This window comes from Hakea prostrata, chromosome 1 (assembly GCF_041222555.1).
Source record: "Hakea prostrata isolate BN-2017 chromosome 1, UWA_Hpros_2, whole genome shotgun sequence".
Classification (NCBI taxonomy): domain Eukaryota; kingdom Viridiplantae; phylum Streptophyta; class Magnoliopsida; order Proteales; family Proteaceae; genus Hakea; species Hakea prostrata.
In genome coordinates this window covers 8,698,244-8,714,245 of record NC_142600.1, presented here as the reverse complement: position 1 = coordinate 8,714,245, position 16,002 = coordinate 8,698,244, and the positions used below count along the sequence as shown (strand labels likewise).

The window sequence follows — 16,002 nt, the reverse complement described above, 5'->3', positions numbered from 1 at the left end:
AGCTAAACTAGGGTTTGGGTCTGAAAAAAGCATTCGAAGATGTCTGGTCGTGGTAAGGGCGGTAAGGGTTTAGGCAAGGGAGGAGCAAAGCGTCATAGGAAGGTGTTGCGAGATAACATTCAGGGCATCACGAAGCCTGCGATTCGTCGTCTTGCTAGGAGAGGTGGAGTTAAGAGGATCAGTGGTCTTATCTATGAAGAGACAAGAGGTGTTCTCAAGATCTTTCTGGAAAATGTAATTCGCGATGCCGTGACTTATACAGAGCACGCAAGGAGGAAGACTGTGACGGCAATGGATGTTGTCTATGCACTGAAGAGACAGGGGAGGACACTTTATGGATTCGGCGGTTAAGACGTTTCTTTGGGTCTTTCTGCTGCATTTTTCCTCTTTTTGTTCCCCTGAAATCATTGTTCACTGTACATTTCAATTGTGTTTGATCCTGAATTTTGTTATAATTAGTTCAGTTGTTAGATCGAGCATACGTTTACGTTTTCATTATTTGAAAATCGATACTTTGGTTGAAAACCCTAGAATGTGAATTTTCAGATTCAGAACCAATTCTCGATCCGTTTCACCGAATTCAGTAAATGTTGACTGCGAATCAATTTATAATCTTATAAATCAAACACGAATCAGTCGCAATCGGTAAGGACTCCTTGAATTGAGCCTTAAATATGCTACGGAAATTTCCCTAAAATATCTTGAGTTGTTTATGGATACTCTCCCTCCCTTTCAAGTTGCTTCTAACTGAACTGCAGTCAACGATATGTGACTCTTGGGATGCCAAGTCAAGAAGGAGACCTAGCCCTCTCAGTGATACGATTAATCATTTGCAACAACAACCATCTGCCGCTGCACCTTTCATGCCTATTAATCACAGCTCATGGAGATCTGTCAATTCTTATCGCTTAGAGATTCTCCTGAGATCTTTAGTTTTTGCTGTGACGATCGGACGGTTGGGGAGTTTTCTTCAGGAGAGAGAGTGGCGGCAAATAATTTATTTTTTGGCATGTAATGGCGGCCATTAATAAAATAGTGAAGATTGGATGCCGACATGCTTTACTTATTAGTTTAATGGCGTGACTGGCGTCTGTTACTCATCTGTTTTGTGATTCATACAAAATTATTGCATTTGTTTTGTCTGCAGTGATGCATAAATCTCCTTTAAACTTTGTTGATCTAAAATTAGCCAATCCGAAACTATTGATTTTTGTTCAGATTTTGCTACCTGTCAGGGTCACCCACCCGTTCCAGAACGACATTTCAAAAAATGACAACCACAAGATGCCATTTTTCTTAGATTGTAGCAGAGCACAGGAGAGACAGAACTACAATTGAGCGGAACCGATTCTTAATTTTGGCTGACGTTCTTGCTATATCAGTTTTGAACTATTGATATACTAGCATCTCGGTTGAGCGGAAACGAATCTGAATTTCGATTGGGGTTCTCGTTATTTCAGAATTTGATATACTGGTGGTGTTCCATTGAATTTCTTTTATGGGTATGCCCAGTGAGGATGTCGTCTTGATTCAGAAGGGGAAGAAGGTAGGTGAACCCACCGTGATAACTGTGAATTGCCCCGGAAGAACTGGATTGGGTTGCGATCTCTGCAGAATCATTCTCGAATTCGGCCTTTGCATTACCAAGGGGGGTACGCATTCTGACATTTCACGATTTTTTTGACAATTGTTTTTGTCGCTGTTTTGCTTTAGGGATTTCAATTTGGTTTCTGTTTCCTGATTCTCAATTTACATTTTTAAGGTTTCAGAGCATCCGATTTTCTTTTGTTTTTATAGTTTCTATAACAATCGCCTGTTTGCAGATGTCTCAAGTGATGGGATTTGGTGTTACATCGTCTTATGGGTGGTTCCTCATCCTGACTCGATCATGGTGAGATGGAAAAGTTTGAAGAATCAACTTCTCTCTGTATGCCCTTCTTGTGCATATACGTTTCACTTCATTCAACCCGCGAGTTCCTCTAAAACTTCTCCGACATACCTTTTGAAATACTGTGGTCTTGACCGGAAGGGTTTGCTACACGGTAAGAGAATCGCCGTGACTATCCTTTTCTCAGATTGAGGACCATATACGGTGCTAATACTCTCGTTGATCTGTCACAGATGTCACTTCTGTCCTTAGCGATCTTGAGCTTTCCATTCAGAGAGTAAAAGTAATGACAACCCCTGATGGCAACGTCGTGGACCTCTTCTTCATAACAGATAATATGTGAGGCTTTCGGCTCTCTTTTTACGGCTTTACATACTTTGAATGGTAGGGAACAATTGAAAACAAATCTGCCTATTTTTGGCTGTGTTTTTCTGGTTGACATAGGATGTTTTTTTTTTTAGTTTTCCGGGGTGTTTGTGATTTTGTGCAAGGACATAGTTTTCACTTTGACCTTAGGAAAAAGACGTGGAGGTGAATTTTCCTTTGGATCTGTCCTCCATTGTCTCCAAATTATTTACTTGGACTTGTTTTCTTTATAAGTATCTTGTTATTCAGCTTAACTTATGGAGTAGGACACAAGATTTTTTGTGCAATGAATGTAATTATGGTGGTTTAAAATGGATAAATGGTGAATTAGGAATCAAAATCAGGAACTGGAGAAATTTTAGAGAGCCTTGAGGATGGAGAAAGAGCACTATTATTTTGTCATTGTACTCCAAGATAATAATTATTGTGTGTAGGGCTCAGGCTGAAGGGGAGGTGGAATTGGTAGGAGATTAATCTTTGAGAAGTCATGCTTTAATTTGAGATAAGCATCTTGATAATGTGATGGGATAACATGATTGTGTAGCGTAATATGTAGTTATGGATGCTGTTTGGTGTAATAACGAGTTGAGTTTAGATGTTACTTTGGTTTCTCTTCAAAGCTGTTAAGGCTACTTTTCCTTTCTTGTCTCTTCTTTCTCTCTCTCTCTCTCTCTCTCCCCCCCCCCCCAACCCCCAAAAAAAAAAAATCCCTTCATATTTGTTTCCTTCCATTCATCTTCTAGATGCCTTTTTTGGCATGAGAATTCTTTTAGTGATGGAAATGAAGAATGAGGGACAAGGTGTGTTTGGAAACCTTTTAGCATGAGAGTTAAATAGGTAACAAGTTCAAGAGGGGGGGGGGGCAATAAACCAAATTGGAAGAAATTTTTATTGTCGTCTAAGTTCTCTATCATATAAATTAATCATTTCTTTGGAGATCCAATGGATGGACTCATGAGAGTAAAGAGAAGAGGTGTGTAACTTTCTGAGTCCCGGGGATGTTTTTCCAATTGACCCTCCTCTCCAGTTTCCAGCGAACCCAACCCCTCCGATCATTGTTGTCCCACCCTACTCCCTTCCTACCCCTCCATGGACATCTCTCTTCTCTCCTACTCATTAACCTCCTAGAACTAGATTCCCCTTATCGCTCATCCCCTCCCCCCCCTCTATTGTGGACGGACAAGTCATTGCATTCTGCCCTGAAGCCATCCTTGATGAAGAAGCAGCTCGCTGGAGGTGGTGCCTTGTTGGGCATTTTCTTGGCTATCGACCACCTCTCTATTTAGTGAAAGTCTCCTTGATGAAGCAATGGGGATGCCCACTACAACCATGGAGACCTTCCTTTTAGACCATGGCTTCTTTCACTTCAAGTTCTTTGATGTTGAAGACCTTCGCAAGACCCTTGAGGGAGAGCCAGGGTACAAAAGAGGCCCTTATTCCTTTGACAGTGAGATTGCACTCCTCAGCTCTCCTGTGTAGATCACTCCTTGTTACTTTTATGGGTCTCCTTTCCTTGGCTCCCCTTGCATTTTTGGTGTGAAGGTCTTAGCATCACTGGTTCCACCTTGGGTAACCCCTCTTCATGGATGCTCGAACCATGATGAAGGATTGACGATCCTATGCTCGGCTCTGCATTGGCATCTATGGGAATGCCCTCTTGCCTTCCTAGATTCTTGTCCATGAAGAATCTGGAGGCATCTTCAAGCATGAAATCTGCCTTGTCAAGAATCCCCTTCACTGCTTAAGGTGTAAAGAATTTAGCCATCCTTCTTGTGAGAAGGATTGTTTGCCCATGCCTAATGTTTCTCCTCGATTAGATTTGGCCCTATGTTATAGATTTTTGTGCACTACTCACCGGCGACAGTTCTCCTAGATCTGAAAAGTCCCCTGTTGTGTCAGCAGGTTAAATCATGGCTAACCAAATAAGATCTTTGCTTTGGCTTCTGGCAGTGATGCGGCCCTGCCTGATGGTGGTCCCTCCCAATCTCCTGCGCTCCTTGTTGATGCTGCCATGTCTATCTTTGTGACATTCCCTTTCTGGCCCCCACCCCCTCTGATCCCTATGGCTCCCCTTTCCCTCTATACTGCCTATTGATTCCATCCCTGTTACTGCTCCCCTTCTGCCTCTAGCTCCCATGCTCGCCGTCTCCTTCTCTAGCCTGCCCTTTTTTGACCCTCTTCCCTCTTTAATCTCACCTTTCTTTGACCCTTCGCCTACTAGCCTTCCTCTGCACCTCCCATTAAATTTCTCCTCTCCTCTGATTTTGTTGTAGTTGCCTGCAACTTCTCTCCCTCCCTTCTCTTATCCTCTGGTTCACGTGAGCCCTCTCACTCACGTGTATTTCTCCCGCCTATTCTCCCTCCCCGCTGGGCCTAGCCCAGCTTCCTATTCTTCCCTTGGGCTTTAGCCAACCTCCTCCTGTCCTTCCACCTCCCCTACTGGGCCCAGCTTGCCCATTGCTCCGTCCATCTCGGGCCCAGCCCACTTGCCCCTCTTCCCCTTCCCTTTCGCTCACCCACTTCCATCCCAGGCCCAGCCCATCTCCCCCCCTTCTCTTTTGGGCCTGACCCAATCTTATTTCCCCCTTCCTACCCATCCCTCATATCCTCTCCTTTGTTTGCAGCTAAGCAGCCTATTCTTGATCCTATTTTGGTTTTTGTGGGCAGTAATCAGGGTTTTTTCGACTTGGAGACCCCCTCTCCTCTGCTTTGGGGGTGTAGACGAAGTAACCATTCTACTAGGGGGTGCCACCACCATGATGAGAACTTCATTGTTGAGCTCAAATCTTCTAGGAAGAAGAAGAAGAAAAATAGAAAAAAACTTGTTTTGCTCCTTGAGTCTCCCTAGCTCTATGTCTCGGCAGTTAGTGCCTAGTCCCTTGTATTGGTTTTGCATTTGCTTTAGGCCTTGTTAGCTTTGGTAGGGCTCTACCCTTTGCCTTCTTGTTGTTCTTTCTTGTCCCCCCTTCTCTCCATTTGGTTAATGAATTTTTTACTCATCCAAAAAAAAATTAATCATTTTTTCCCCTTTTTATAGTATTAATAATGTAACCTGAGAAGATTCCTATTTTTATTTATTATCTTAATTTTCAGCATTATTATTTCAGGAACCTTCTACACACAAAACAGAGGAGGGATGACACATGTAAGGAGCTGCATGCTGTTTTGGGAGAATCATATATCATATGTGACCTTCAGTTGGCAGGGCCTGAATATCAAACTCAGCTGGCAGTATCTTTTCTTCCGCCTGAGGTTGCTGAGGAGCTATTCAGTAGTGAATTATCAAACATGAAAACCCGTTCTCAAGCTCTCAGTCCAGATTTGACGAAACTGAAAACGGCTAGTGTTGTGATAGACAATTCGTTAAGCCCTGCTCATACGCTGCTTCAGATACATTGTGTAGATCAAAAAGGTCTTCTCTATGACATAATGAGGTCTTTGAAAGACTATAATATTCAGGTACTAATGGTGTGATCCATTCGATTCTTACTTTATTTTTCTGTTACTTTATAGGTTTCATGTTAAGCTTCTTTCGATACGGAGTGTTGCCACAATTAGGTTTTTGTAGGATGTGCAATGCAAAGGGAGTTTGTCACTGCCCACCAACTGTTTATTCCTTTGTCTGGTTTGCATTTGTTAGTCGAACTAGTGATCTGGGTTGTTGTTTTTACAATATTTGCCGAACCAACAATGCTGGAGCTATTTCTTTCCTAAATTTGTTGTTGTGTGTTATTCAACTGGTTTTATTTTGCTTCTTTCTCCCAGCAGCTTGATTGGACACTTCTTCTTCCCCTTTCTGATCTGTACTTATAATACAAATCAACATGGTTGCCTCCAGATTTCTAGGTTTTGACTTTTTCAATCCCAAAACCAATGGATCCTGTTCATGTTAGTTCCTTTGTGTTTCTTTTTTCTTTTTACCTTTTTGTTATTGTAGTGGTGTTGGTATTGATGATGTTTTTGTGGTACATAATATGCAACTCTCAAAATAACATTTGGCATTATTTGGAATCCATAACATGATAAAACATTAGCCATATGGATGAACTGAATAAGAACTACCTGATAGCTATATACCAATAATTTCTGAGCATGTTACAAAATTGTAGTTGGTTCAAGTTCAAGGGGTTGAGCAGGCTTGATGGAGAATGAAGTTTGGATGTGTGTTTGGTGTTGCATTAGGTGATATAAGTTCACTTTCCTGAAGCAGTGGAACAAGCTTGTGAATACCCCTAGTAGTTATCCCTGAGGTAAATTAGCTTGGTTATGGTTAAGGATGCAGATTGGGCACCTTAAATCAGTGAACTGAAGGGTCTTAAAATTTCAGAGTATCCATGTTGCCTTTTATATTGTCTTGTTTTCAGGTTCTGTGCCAACCAAGCCTGTTGCTTCACTGTCTCAGAGAGTTCACAAGCTGGGTTGCGTGAAACTGAGATCATTGTGATTTAGAACTCGTATCTGACCCATTTTTGTCAGCCTGACAAATTCAGTTTTGTGTTAGTGGGACTTAGGGACAGTAGTATACTCGTTGGTTGATGCTGTTAAACTGTGGTGTGCCTATGGATTTGCTCCCTCCATTCTTATTCATTGGACCTATCTTTGGGTGCTCCACTGCCTTTAGTTTGACATGCATACTGCAGATGGGGTAACAATGCATATTTATCTCCAAACTGGGCTTCTTTGCTTGGGAACAAGTATGGTTGGGTTATATTCATGTTTAGCCGTTGAACTCATTGGTTTTCTATGTTATATGGCACTTTTAGGTGCCTTTAATATGGATAATTGGGTTGCATACAGGACTTGATGCTTTACGATTCAGTTTTATGGTGTTCTTGTTCTTAAATGGAGCTGGTCCACTTAGTAATTCAATTTAAGCTATTGTAATTATTTTTCTGCTAACAGTCTTAAACTTTCATACTCCACTAATATAATGTATTTTATTGATTCCTTCAGAAAAACTATAAGTATTTTATTCAAATTTTCTTATGAATTCAATGTTAATCAGTACGTGTAACCCCATAACCCGTTATCCTAATTCCCTTGATTCTCTTGGTTTTTTATTTATTTATTTATTTTCCATTGTTCTCTTGGTTTCCTTATGCAAATTATTACACCTATCCTCCTTACATTGCATATAACTTAACCATCACCTTGCCTTGGCCATAGAACACTATAACTGATTCACCTTTGTTATCCTCCTTACATTGCATATAACTTAACCATCACCTTGCCTTGGCCATAGAACACTATAACTGATTCACCTTTTGTTAAAATATCCTGGTTTGGCTCCTAGCTTTATTTTTTCATTTTTCAAATCCGGGTGTATATTATGGGTAATGCCAAGTTAGCGGTAATCTCTGGGAGTTTTATACTCAAAATGTGAAAATTAAACAGAGCTGAAGAGTGCTGCGTGTGTAAAATTATCTGGGGATTATGAAATTGTTCTTTAACTGCTTGGAAGAGCATCATGGATTGGTTTGCTAGGAAAACATGGGTGGGTGGATACGTCTCTGATCGGTCTTGCATTTCCTGTCTTTGATGTTGTACTGCTCATGGTTTTCAAAATCAGGGTTGGATTGTGCAAACTCATTGATGTTTATCTGCATGGTTAGAGACCAGCCTGATAGTCTCTCTATGTAGAATCTCAATTTTTCTGTGAGTGAGGGTGGAAGACGTTAAGTATCAGGTCAATAGCAGGAACAGCTGATCCTGTCTGATCTAATTCGGCTTGGTGGGGATGGATCCAGTGTTGTTTCCAGTATTTTAAACCTTGGTGCTGATTTTTCTGTTTCTCTTTTGTTTATTAGTCAGGGAGTGTTGGTCTGTTATTATTTCCTCTTCAAGTTGACCATTGTATTAACCATACCACTCCATCTTCACAACTTCAAGAGGTGCTTTGCATTTTCTGATGTACTTTTTCCTGTCTCTCATTTAGATTGTGTATGGACGATACTCATCGAGTACCAAAGGATACCGGGATGTAGACCTATTTATCCAGCAGACAGATGAAAAAAAGATTGTTGATGTGGACAAGCAGGATGCTCTGCGTTCCCGTTTGAAGATGGAGATGCTTCATCCATTGCGGGTGATTATAGCCAACCGTGGACCAGATACTGAACTTTTGGTTGCTAACCCAGTTGAATTATCAGGTGAGGGAAGACCTCGTGTTTTCTACGATGTTACCCTTGCACTGAAAATGCTGGGTATCTGCATTTTCTCGGTAAGATATTCTCTACTTTTGAGCCTTTGTGTATTTTCTAGGCTTCTTGTGTCCCCCGACTTTGGGAATTAAAGAAAGCATTCTTTATCTTTCTGGTTGATAGGCTGAAATTGGAAGATATTCTACACTGGATCGCCAATGGGAAGTCTACAGATTCCTTTTGGATGAAAGCTGTGATTTTCAACTGTCAAGCAGTCAGGCTAGAAATCAAATTGTGGACAGAGTGAGAAGAACATTAATGGGATGGTGAACTTGGTAGTTTGATTGGTAGGCATCATCACATTCAATCTCTCTACCTTTGGCTATGGTCTCTTGGAAATAATCAAATTTTAAGCTTACAGTAGTAGCTATACGGTATCCGTTCAATTAGCATTAGGATGATGGCTCTTTATATGTCTGTGTACCTGCATGAATTTTGATTCCCTGTTCAGGTGGGTAATATTTCGCTACTTGAGATTTCGAGCTGAAGCTCTCTGTTGAGGATTCTGCGAGGGTCGGTTGGGATGACCGTCTGTTTCCGATGATTGAGAGCAGCACTAATGCGTGGGAGGTTGGTGAAGCAGGGCCTGTTTGGTCGTGTAGGGATGATATCAATTTCCAATCCAAACCGTTAAAATCGAACCACATCGGCTTGTTATAGTCTGAACCAAACCTTAATGGGCTGTGTTTGGGCTGAGGGTGGCAGAGTCGACACTAGTCTGAACCCAAATCTGAACACGTTATAACCTGTTTATAAATATTACTTGAATTATTATATTATTACTAGGTAGTTGGTATTGACTATTAAAAAAATTAAGGATGAATTCAAAGATTAAATAATAGTCAATTCTATTATTTGTAAGGGATAATTAGAAGTATGAATGTCCAATTAAATGTACAAATTTGTTTAACTTAGGTGAATATTTATCCAATTCAAAGGTATTTCTTTTGTATGTCAAATTCAATACTAATTCCAAAAAAGAGATGGATTTTATAGAAGGGAAAAAAATTAACATTCTTACAAAACAATAATCCATTTGTTTAAGGAGGACTACCTGGTGGATACCGAGTAATGAATTTGTAGTTTGTATGTTATTACTTATTATATATGGATTCTTGATTTCTAGAAGGTGGGTGGAATTTTTACAACATAGAATAACATTTCATTTTTTTATGAAAATTTATCGTTGTAAGATGCTCAATTAATTTTTTTTTTCTTCTTCTTCTTTCATATTGTACATTATTAGTAGAAATTGTTAGTCAAGCTAAGTATAGATCGTTGGCACAAACCGTCAGTTATCTAGAACTTAAACTGCCCCAAACCTAAATCGGTTCGAAATCCTCGAAACTGTTAAGCTCAGCTAAAAACAGTCTCAGCTGCACCATTGACATCCCTAGATGGTATGCTGTGACAAGGGGGCAGTGGGGAGGCTGCGAGGCGTTGATGAGGTCTGAGAATCGGTATCAAGGAATGAGTCAAACTTTGGTGTCAACGTTGGTGATAAGAATCGGTTGATGAAATGGGTAAATTGGTCAATCTAGAAATTTGAAAACATGGACATGGGCACACTATGGAACAATAATAATCTAACTCTTAAACGCTTTATGCGCTCCATAATCCAGACTTCCAATAGTTACCGTCAAAGAAATAACAGTTACCAGAAACGCAGAAACACGGTTCTGCTATATTGTTATCTTTGCATTTCCTTCAAAAATAGGTTTTCCTCTCCATCCACGCGGATCACACCGGAGCATCTATTCCCATTTGGCCCATGGGAATTTCTCAGTGCCATCCATTGAGTGTGTATTTTTATGAGAATTTGTCTGGTAGATTATACTGGAAAAAAATACACACTCAATTAAGTAAAAATACACGCTCAATGGATGGCACTGAAAATTATACCGACTTTAAGGACTAAAATAAAATACATATTCTTGCCTCGGGTAAAACCCACAAAACCCGAGTATAAAAGCAAACCCGATTTGAAATCCATCTCCTTTCTTTGAAATTTGTTGAGATTTATACTTTATTTGCAGCGGAATAATAGAAGAAAGAATACAAAGAACAAACACACAGGGTTTTTACTTGATTCCATCATATAGACCTACATCCAATAATGAGTTAAACAATTCATTAAGCTTTGCATTATCAAATATCAAAGAGAAGATTACAGGTCTAGATGCTATCCTACATGAACTCCTAAACATGGACCAAGAGAAAGATTAACCAAATCATTACAATCACACTTGATTTAATGCACAACACAACCTCTTCTTCAAGGCAAACCCAAACCACCAAGACCAGTAGTTCATCCACGCCTTAGAAGCTCCATAGCTTTACTAATACCATGCTCAGAACAACTCATATAGCAGCAGCAACAAGCACTTCCAGCAGAGCACCAAAGCTCAAACTCATGCCCAACAAAGAGAACGGGATATAATCTAATGGGAAAAGTGAAATCCTAAAGCCCTTTTGTGATATATATATATATATATATATATATATATATACTAGTAAAGTAAGACACGTGCAAATGCACGTGGCCATATGAGAGAGAAAAGATATCGAGTCAAAAAAATAGAAAGAAAATTTTTATATTAAGAAAGAAGACAATTGAAATAAACAATCAAGTTTTGGGGTGAGGGAATAATCGTAAACTTTTGAGGTGGGTAAGTATATGGAAATAAGTCGAATAGTATTAAAAATTTAAAAACAAAAAGAGATAAAGATGATTATTATTAAAGAAATATATCTCAATTTTGACATAAATAGGATTCAATTATTGTTTTTATTAGTTTTATGTTTTTTCTTTCCCATGTTTTGCATGATGCCAATTTCTTTTGATTTAGAATACATTTAGCATCAAAGTTTTATACAAATATTCATTTCTGCAATTTTTAATTTAGTTGTTTGCTTATTTATGTCCTTATCAACTTTTATTATTTTATTTTTTGGGTCATTATCAACCAATTATAGTGACTGGCCCATAGGTTCTCTGGGGGAGGGAAGATGTGATAGGGGCGGTTTGAACTCAATTATAAGTTTAATATTATTTTTTTGGAATTTTACAGCGTAAAGGCAAACTTCTTTTATGTTGTTGTTTACTAATGTTTGAGAATGACAAAATCAAGGTATTTGGATTGGGATGATTTGTAGAACTGCAATGCAAACATTGGTATTGGCTATCATCACCATTTGTTGTAATTGGGATACTGAGGTAAGATCAAAATTAACCAATTTTTTCATAATTTAATTTCTTAAGGAAATTACTTAACTCTCTTTCCTTATTTTCTGGTTTGCCTTTTTTTTCTTCTCATAAATAGGCTAGGAAAGCAACCCAACAAGTAAAAACAATGGCGATACCGGAGGTGTCGCGATGGTGACCAAATCACGTAAAAATGAGAGTTGATCGAAAGGGAAATCCGAACTTAAAGCTTGATTATCTGGGAAACATCGGCCATTGATCGGTTGGAAGAATGCCCTGCGTGGTTTCCCATCACCGATGATTCAAAGATTGATCCATTGATGTAGCACTTGATGAAGAAGTGTGCCAAATACTTATATCTGTCTACATTAGGAGACCCTGAAAAGACCAGAGGTCTAATTTGAGGGTTTAATTCTAATGCTAGCTCCTTACTATGGTTCTCCTGGAGGTTGTTAAAGCCTTAATCAGTTTGGCTTACCAAGATGAAGCATGATTCATAAAAAATGGAAGCTTCATTATTTGTTAATTGAATAATGTTATATTTACACTATTGGGTTTTTTCTTCAAAAAAAAAAGAAAAAAAAAAAAAAAAAAAAAAAAAGAAATGACATTATTGGTTTTTGTTTACAAGGATTTTAATTTCAATTTTCCAAGTATGTTGCCTTGTTCTCTTTCTTTAACTTTACTATTTACTGGTAATATTCAATTGTGCAACAGTCAATTGTGTATATTTATTGTGGTGTCTGCGGCAGCAGATAGTTCAGTTGTTGGCTCCCAAGAGACAAGCTAGGTCACCTCTTCAATTCCCACCTCACTACAATTTTTTTAATGAAAGTTGCCTTCGTGCTATTCCTTTTATCTCCAAAGATGTACAATACGATCTTTAAATATACACTACTTAATTTTCGGTATTTGAAAGCTTGATAACTGGCACTAATTCTGCTGTCAAGTGTTTATTTAATTGTTCCTGAGCGGTGCTAATCTTTGCAGAAAATGAGAGTAGCTTGGAAATCAATTTGAGCCCGTGGGATTTTCCATCCCTTGTCGTGTAATTGTCCTTTCATCTGTGTAGTTGTGCTGTTGGATTCAATTTTTGAGGAGTAAATACAACTGCAATGTACGTACTTCCGAGGATGTGAGTTGGGGTTGGGTTTTTCTCAGTTAATCGATACATGTGTTTAATAATGAAACCGGTATCCCGTAAATAAATACACACCTGAATCGCATCTGGGACTTCACCGGTAGTCTCGAAAGGATTTCTTCAGTATATCAGTTGACAGTTCTGACGGGATCTCTTCCATCATAACGGTTGACTGTTCTTTCTTCCTCCTCATGTGTCTCCTCTAGTTTCTAAGCTTTCATCTGGTTATCGATGATTCTTTCCTTCCTTATAAACAGAAAGAAGTAGGTTTAGGTTTTGGGAAGACCCCCCACGCCCAAACTCTTGATTGCGAGTCGTTTGTTTGTGAGTTGGTTATAGAGTTTGAGATGGATTAGACTACCTGAATGATAGGGGTTGTTACAGGTTTCGAATTCCCTGACGGATTGAAAATCGTGTATATATATAAAAAGTAATGGAATTTAAAAAAAAAAGAGAAAAGAATAGAAAAGGACAGAAAGAAATTTGCGAAAAAACAAGAGTATATAAAAGTATTAGTAATATAATACTAATTACTAAAGGTGTTTCACAACAAAGAAGATATCATAAAGGTTAAAAACTCTCAATTTAGTTCAGCTGGAGGCTCAATGACAATAGAGTTCGTCTCATATTTCAAGACAATCCAATCGAACTATCACAGTTTTGAAAATTCATCAACATAGACAGTACCAACCGTGGGTAGAGTTCAAATTTGCACAGAGCTAGAAACAAAATACGCATTTATTCAAGAGATCTAGCTGACTAACCTATTAGAGAGGAGAACAAATCCCTGATTTGCAGGATCCTTGAGAGCTGCTTCCAATAATAACCTCTCGGCCTCAATCATACTTGCCTCTCCCCACATTACCTACGCCGACCACTTGGTTCATTAGCTGCGAAATATAAGACAACCCAAAAAGAAAGAAAGAAGCAAATTCTTCAATAAATAAGAAGCTTCCGTTCATCCGGGGTACCTCAACTATTGTTCAGGTGTCGACCATAAAAGAAGGAAGATCTCGTTGTTCATTCATTAACGACGAAATCAAGCTCTGAATGAACATATATTGAAAATTTCGCGCGTCCGGGACAAAAACCAACCATCAAGGAAAAATAAATAAATAAAGCTTCTACTCCCTACTCCTCCATTTTCACTATAAGGTGGATGAAACTCCAATTTCGAGAAGGAAATAAAAAACCTCAAAGAATCCACACCACATAAAATCCAGATTTTGAGAGAGATTCTGAGAGAGTTTGAGAGGGAGAGGGCTATAGAGAGAGCGACTTTGAGAGAGATTGCGAGGTTCGAGGCGAGGCGGGATTAGGCATGAGAGATCAAGAGACTTTGAGAGAGATTGAGGGGTTCGAGAGAGATCGACGAGAGTTCGGTTCGGTTTAGAGGGTGCGATTTAGAGAGAGATTCAAAGAGAGTTTGAGAGGGAGAGGAATGCAGAGAGCGACAGACTTTGAGAGAGATTGAGAGAGGTTGAGAGATAAATCGAGAGAGAAATCAAGAGAGGGGTATTAAAATTAATGATAAATTAATAATAATTTATCATTAAAATGTCTAAATTATCCTTGAAAAAATAAGTAAAGAAATAACAAATAGTACAACATTATTGGTATTAGGAACAATGATAAGGACAAAAAAGGACAGAAAAAGATTTGCGAAAAAGGTAGAGTCCATGCTTTTATGATAGTAGTATGATATATATATATATATATACCATTGAATGGATCTAAATAACCTCAGATACAATTTGAGAAGGCACCCATCTGGCCATATCTCATACAATAATGAAAAGACTATAAAACCCCTAATACATATGCAAAAGGAGAAAAAGAGAAGAGGATAAATAGAGCAAGAAAGTACCTTCAATCTATTTGCTTGTACGGAATTGTCTTGATTGAATATAAAAAACTGTAACTTGAAACTCCACTTTGGCTCTCCCTTCTCTTAATTCAAGGTTACGTGGCAGTTGGGTTTTATTTTAGTGATGGTGGGTTAATAGGGGATTAAAGTTCTTCCCCATAAATGGTTTGTTTTTCATTATTATAGGCCTCACAACAATGAAGGCAAAGACCAAATCCGATACTTCGGTTTTGTGGGTTTAACTTAGGATAACAACATGTATTATCTTTGCCTTTGGATCTCGTTACATTCCATCCGTCATTGTTCTCATAATTCATTGGGCACCTTTGGAGATTTTTTCAAAAGAGATCGTCTTACCAACTTTTAGAGGCTCGTGCTATAACCTCCAGTTTTTTTTTTTTTTGGTAAACCTGGAAGAATAATTCGATTAGTCTCATTGGAGGAAATTTTCCAATAAATGTTCAATGAGTTATTTATCTATAGAAACATTATAATCTTGAAAAGAGGTCATGATAAATTCACTAAATACTCTTAAATTAGAATATCATACATCATTAATAAATCTTATAATTCATTAAACCTTCACTCAAGGGTGCTTTCATGAAATGAGCTAAATACCTCCAAGCAAACCCCAAGTGTATTTTTTTTTTCTTTCAGTTTTTTACATGTGTCTCTTTAGTAGATCACAAAACTAATGTTGCGTCCCTTTAGTGCAATATATTACGTGTGAATTTTAATTAGACTAACACCATTAGTCTATATTCAAATTTTAAATGTTGAGAGACAAAATTGCCCCTCAAATTATTTAATACATTGTGTTATTATAAAATTTTTTTATATTATATATTTTTTAACCATATAATTAATGTTTAATGACTAAGTATCTCTTTTTTTTTTGGTTTGCCAATCTCGGTTTTCAAGGCTTTGCCTTGACTAATCCGGTGTTCAACCCTGACTAAGTATCTCTTTTTAAAACTATTTATTAATATAATATATTAAAAAATATGAATGATACTTTGATCTTTTTACGTTTGAAATTTGAATACACTTATCAGCGGTTAATAGTATTAGTTTGCTTACGACGCACACGTAATATATTGCACTAAGAAGAACCAACATTAGTTTATGGTCCACTAAAGAACTCAAACATATAAACACGCTTTTTTGGTTATCCAATCTAAAGACTATTTTCCCCATTTAGATTTAATTAATAGGTCTCATCGTAGGCCACAATAAAATATGTCTTTATCTTGAAAAGAAAAAGTAATTCCTTGATTTTCCATTATTCTTTTCAATTTTTTCTGTCCCGACGACTATAAATATATGAGAAACTTT

The 16,002-nt window shown here is 38.1% G+C and overlaps 2 protein-coding genes across 3 annotated transcripts; both read left to right on the top strand.

The window, feature by feature from the left end:
• LOC149027206 (histone H4) lies at nt 1-537 on the top strand. Its single transcript, XM_089160341.1, has one exon. The coding sequence runs from the start codon at nt 40-42 to the stop codon at nt 349-351; it is 312 nt and encodes a 103-aa protein (XP_089016467.1). The 5' UTR covers nt 1-39; the 3' UTR covers nt 352-537.
• Nucleotides 538-951: 414 nt separating this feature from the next.
• On the top strand, nt 952-9,582 carry LOC149027205 (ACT domain-containing protein ACR9-like). 2 transcript variants are annotated; one of them, XM_089160330.1, is made up of 7 exons: nt 952-1,652; nt 1,824-2,042; nt 2,122-2,227; nt 5,362-5,713; nt 8,190-8,474; nt 8,578-8,741; nt 8,906-9,581. In XM_089160330.1, exons 1-6 carry the CDS (start codon nt 1,499-1,501, stop codon nt 8,722-8,724), a joined length of 1,263 nt encoding a protein of 420 aa, XP_089016456.1. In that variant the 5' UTR covers nt 952-1,498; the 3' UTR covers nt 8,725-8,741; nt 8,906-9,581. The 2 variants fall into 2 exon arrangements, with proteins under 2 accessions (XP_089016456.1, XP_089016447.1); XM_089160321.1 differs by having other exon boundaries at nt 8,578-9,582.
• The last annotated feature ends 6,420 nt before the right edge of the window (nt 9,583-16,002 follow it).

Coding starts and splice junctions, on each gene's coding strand:
- LOC149027206 (XM_089160341.1), top strand. CDS start 40: ATGTCTGGTCGTGGTAAGGGCGGTAAGGGTTTAGGCAAGGGAGGAGCA.
- LOC149027205 (XM_089160321.1), top strand. CDS start 1,499: ATGGGTATGCCCAGTGAGGATGTCGTCTTGATTCAGAAGGGGAAGAAG. Junction 2,228..5,361: donor TTCTTCATAACAGATAATAT/GTGAGGCTTTCG, acceptor TTATTATTTCAG/GAACCTTCTACACACAAAAC. Junction 5,714..8,189: donor TGAAAGACTATAATATTCAG/GTACTAATGGTG, acceptor TCTCTCATTTAG/ATTGTGTATGGACGATACTC.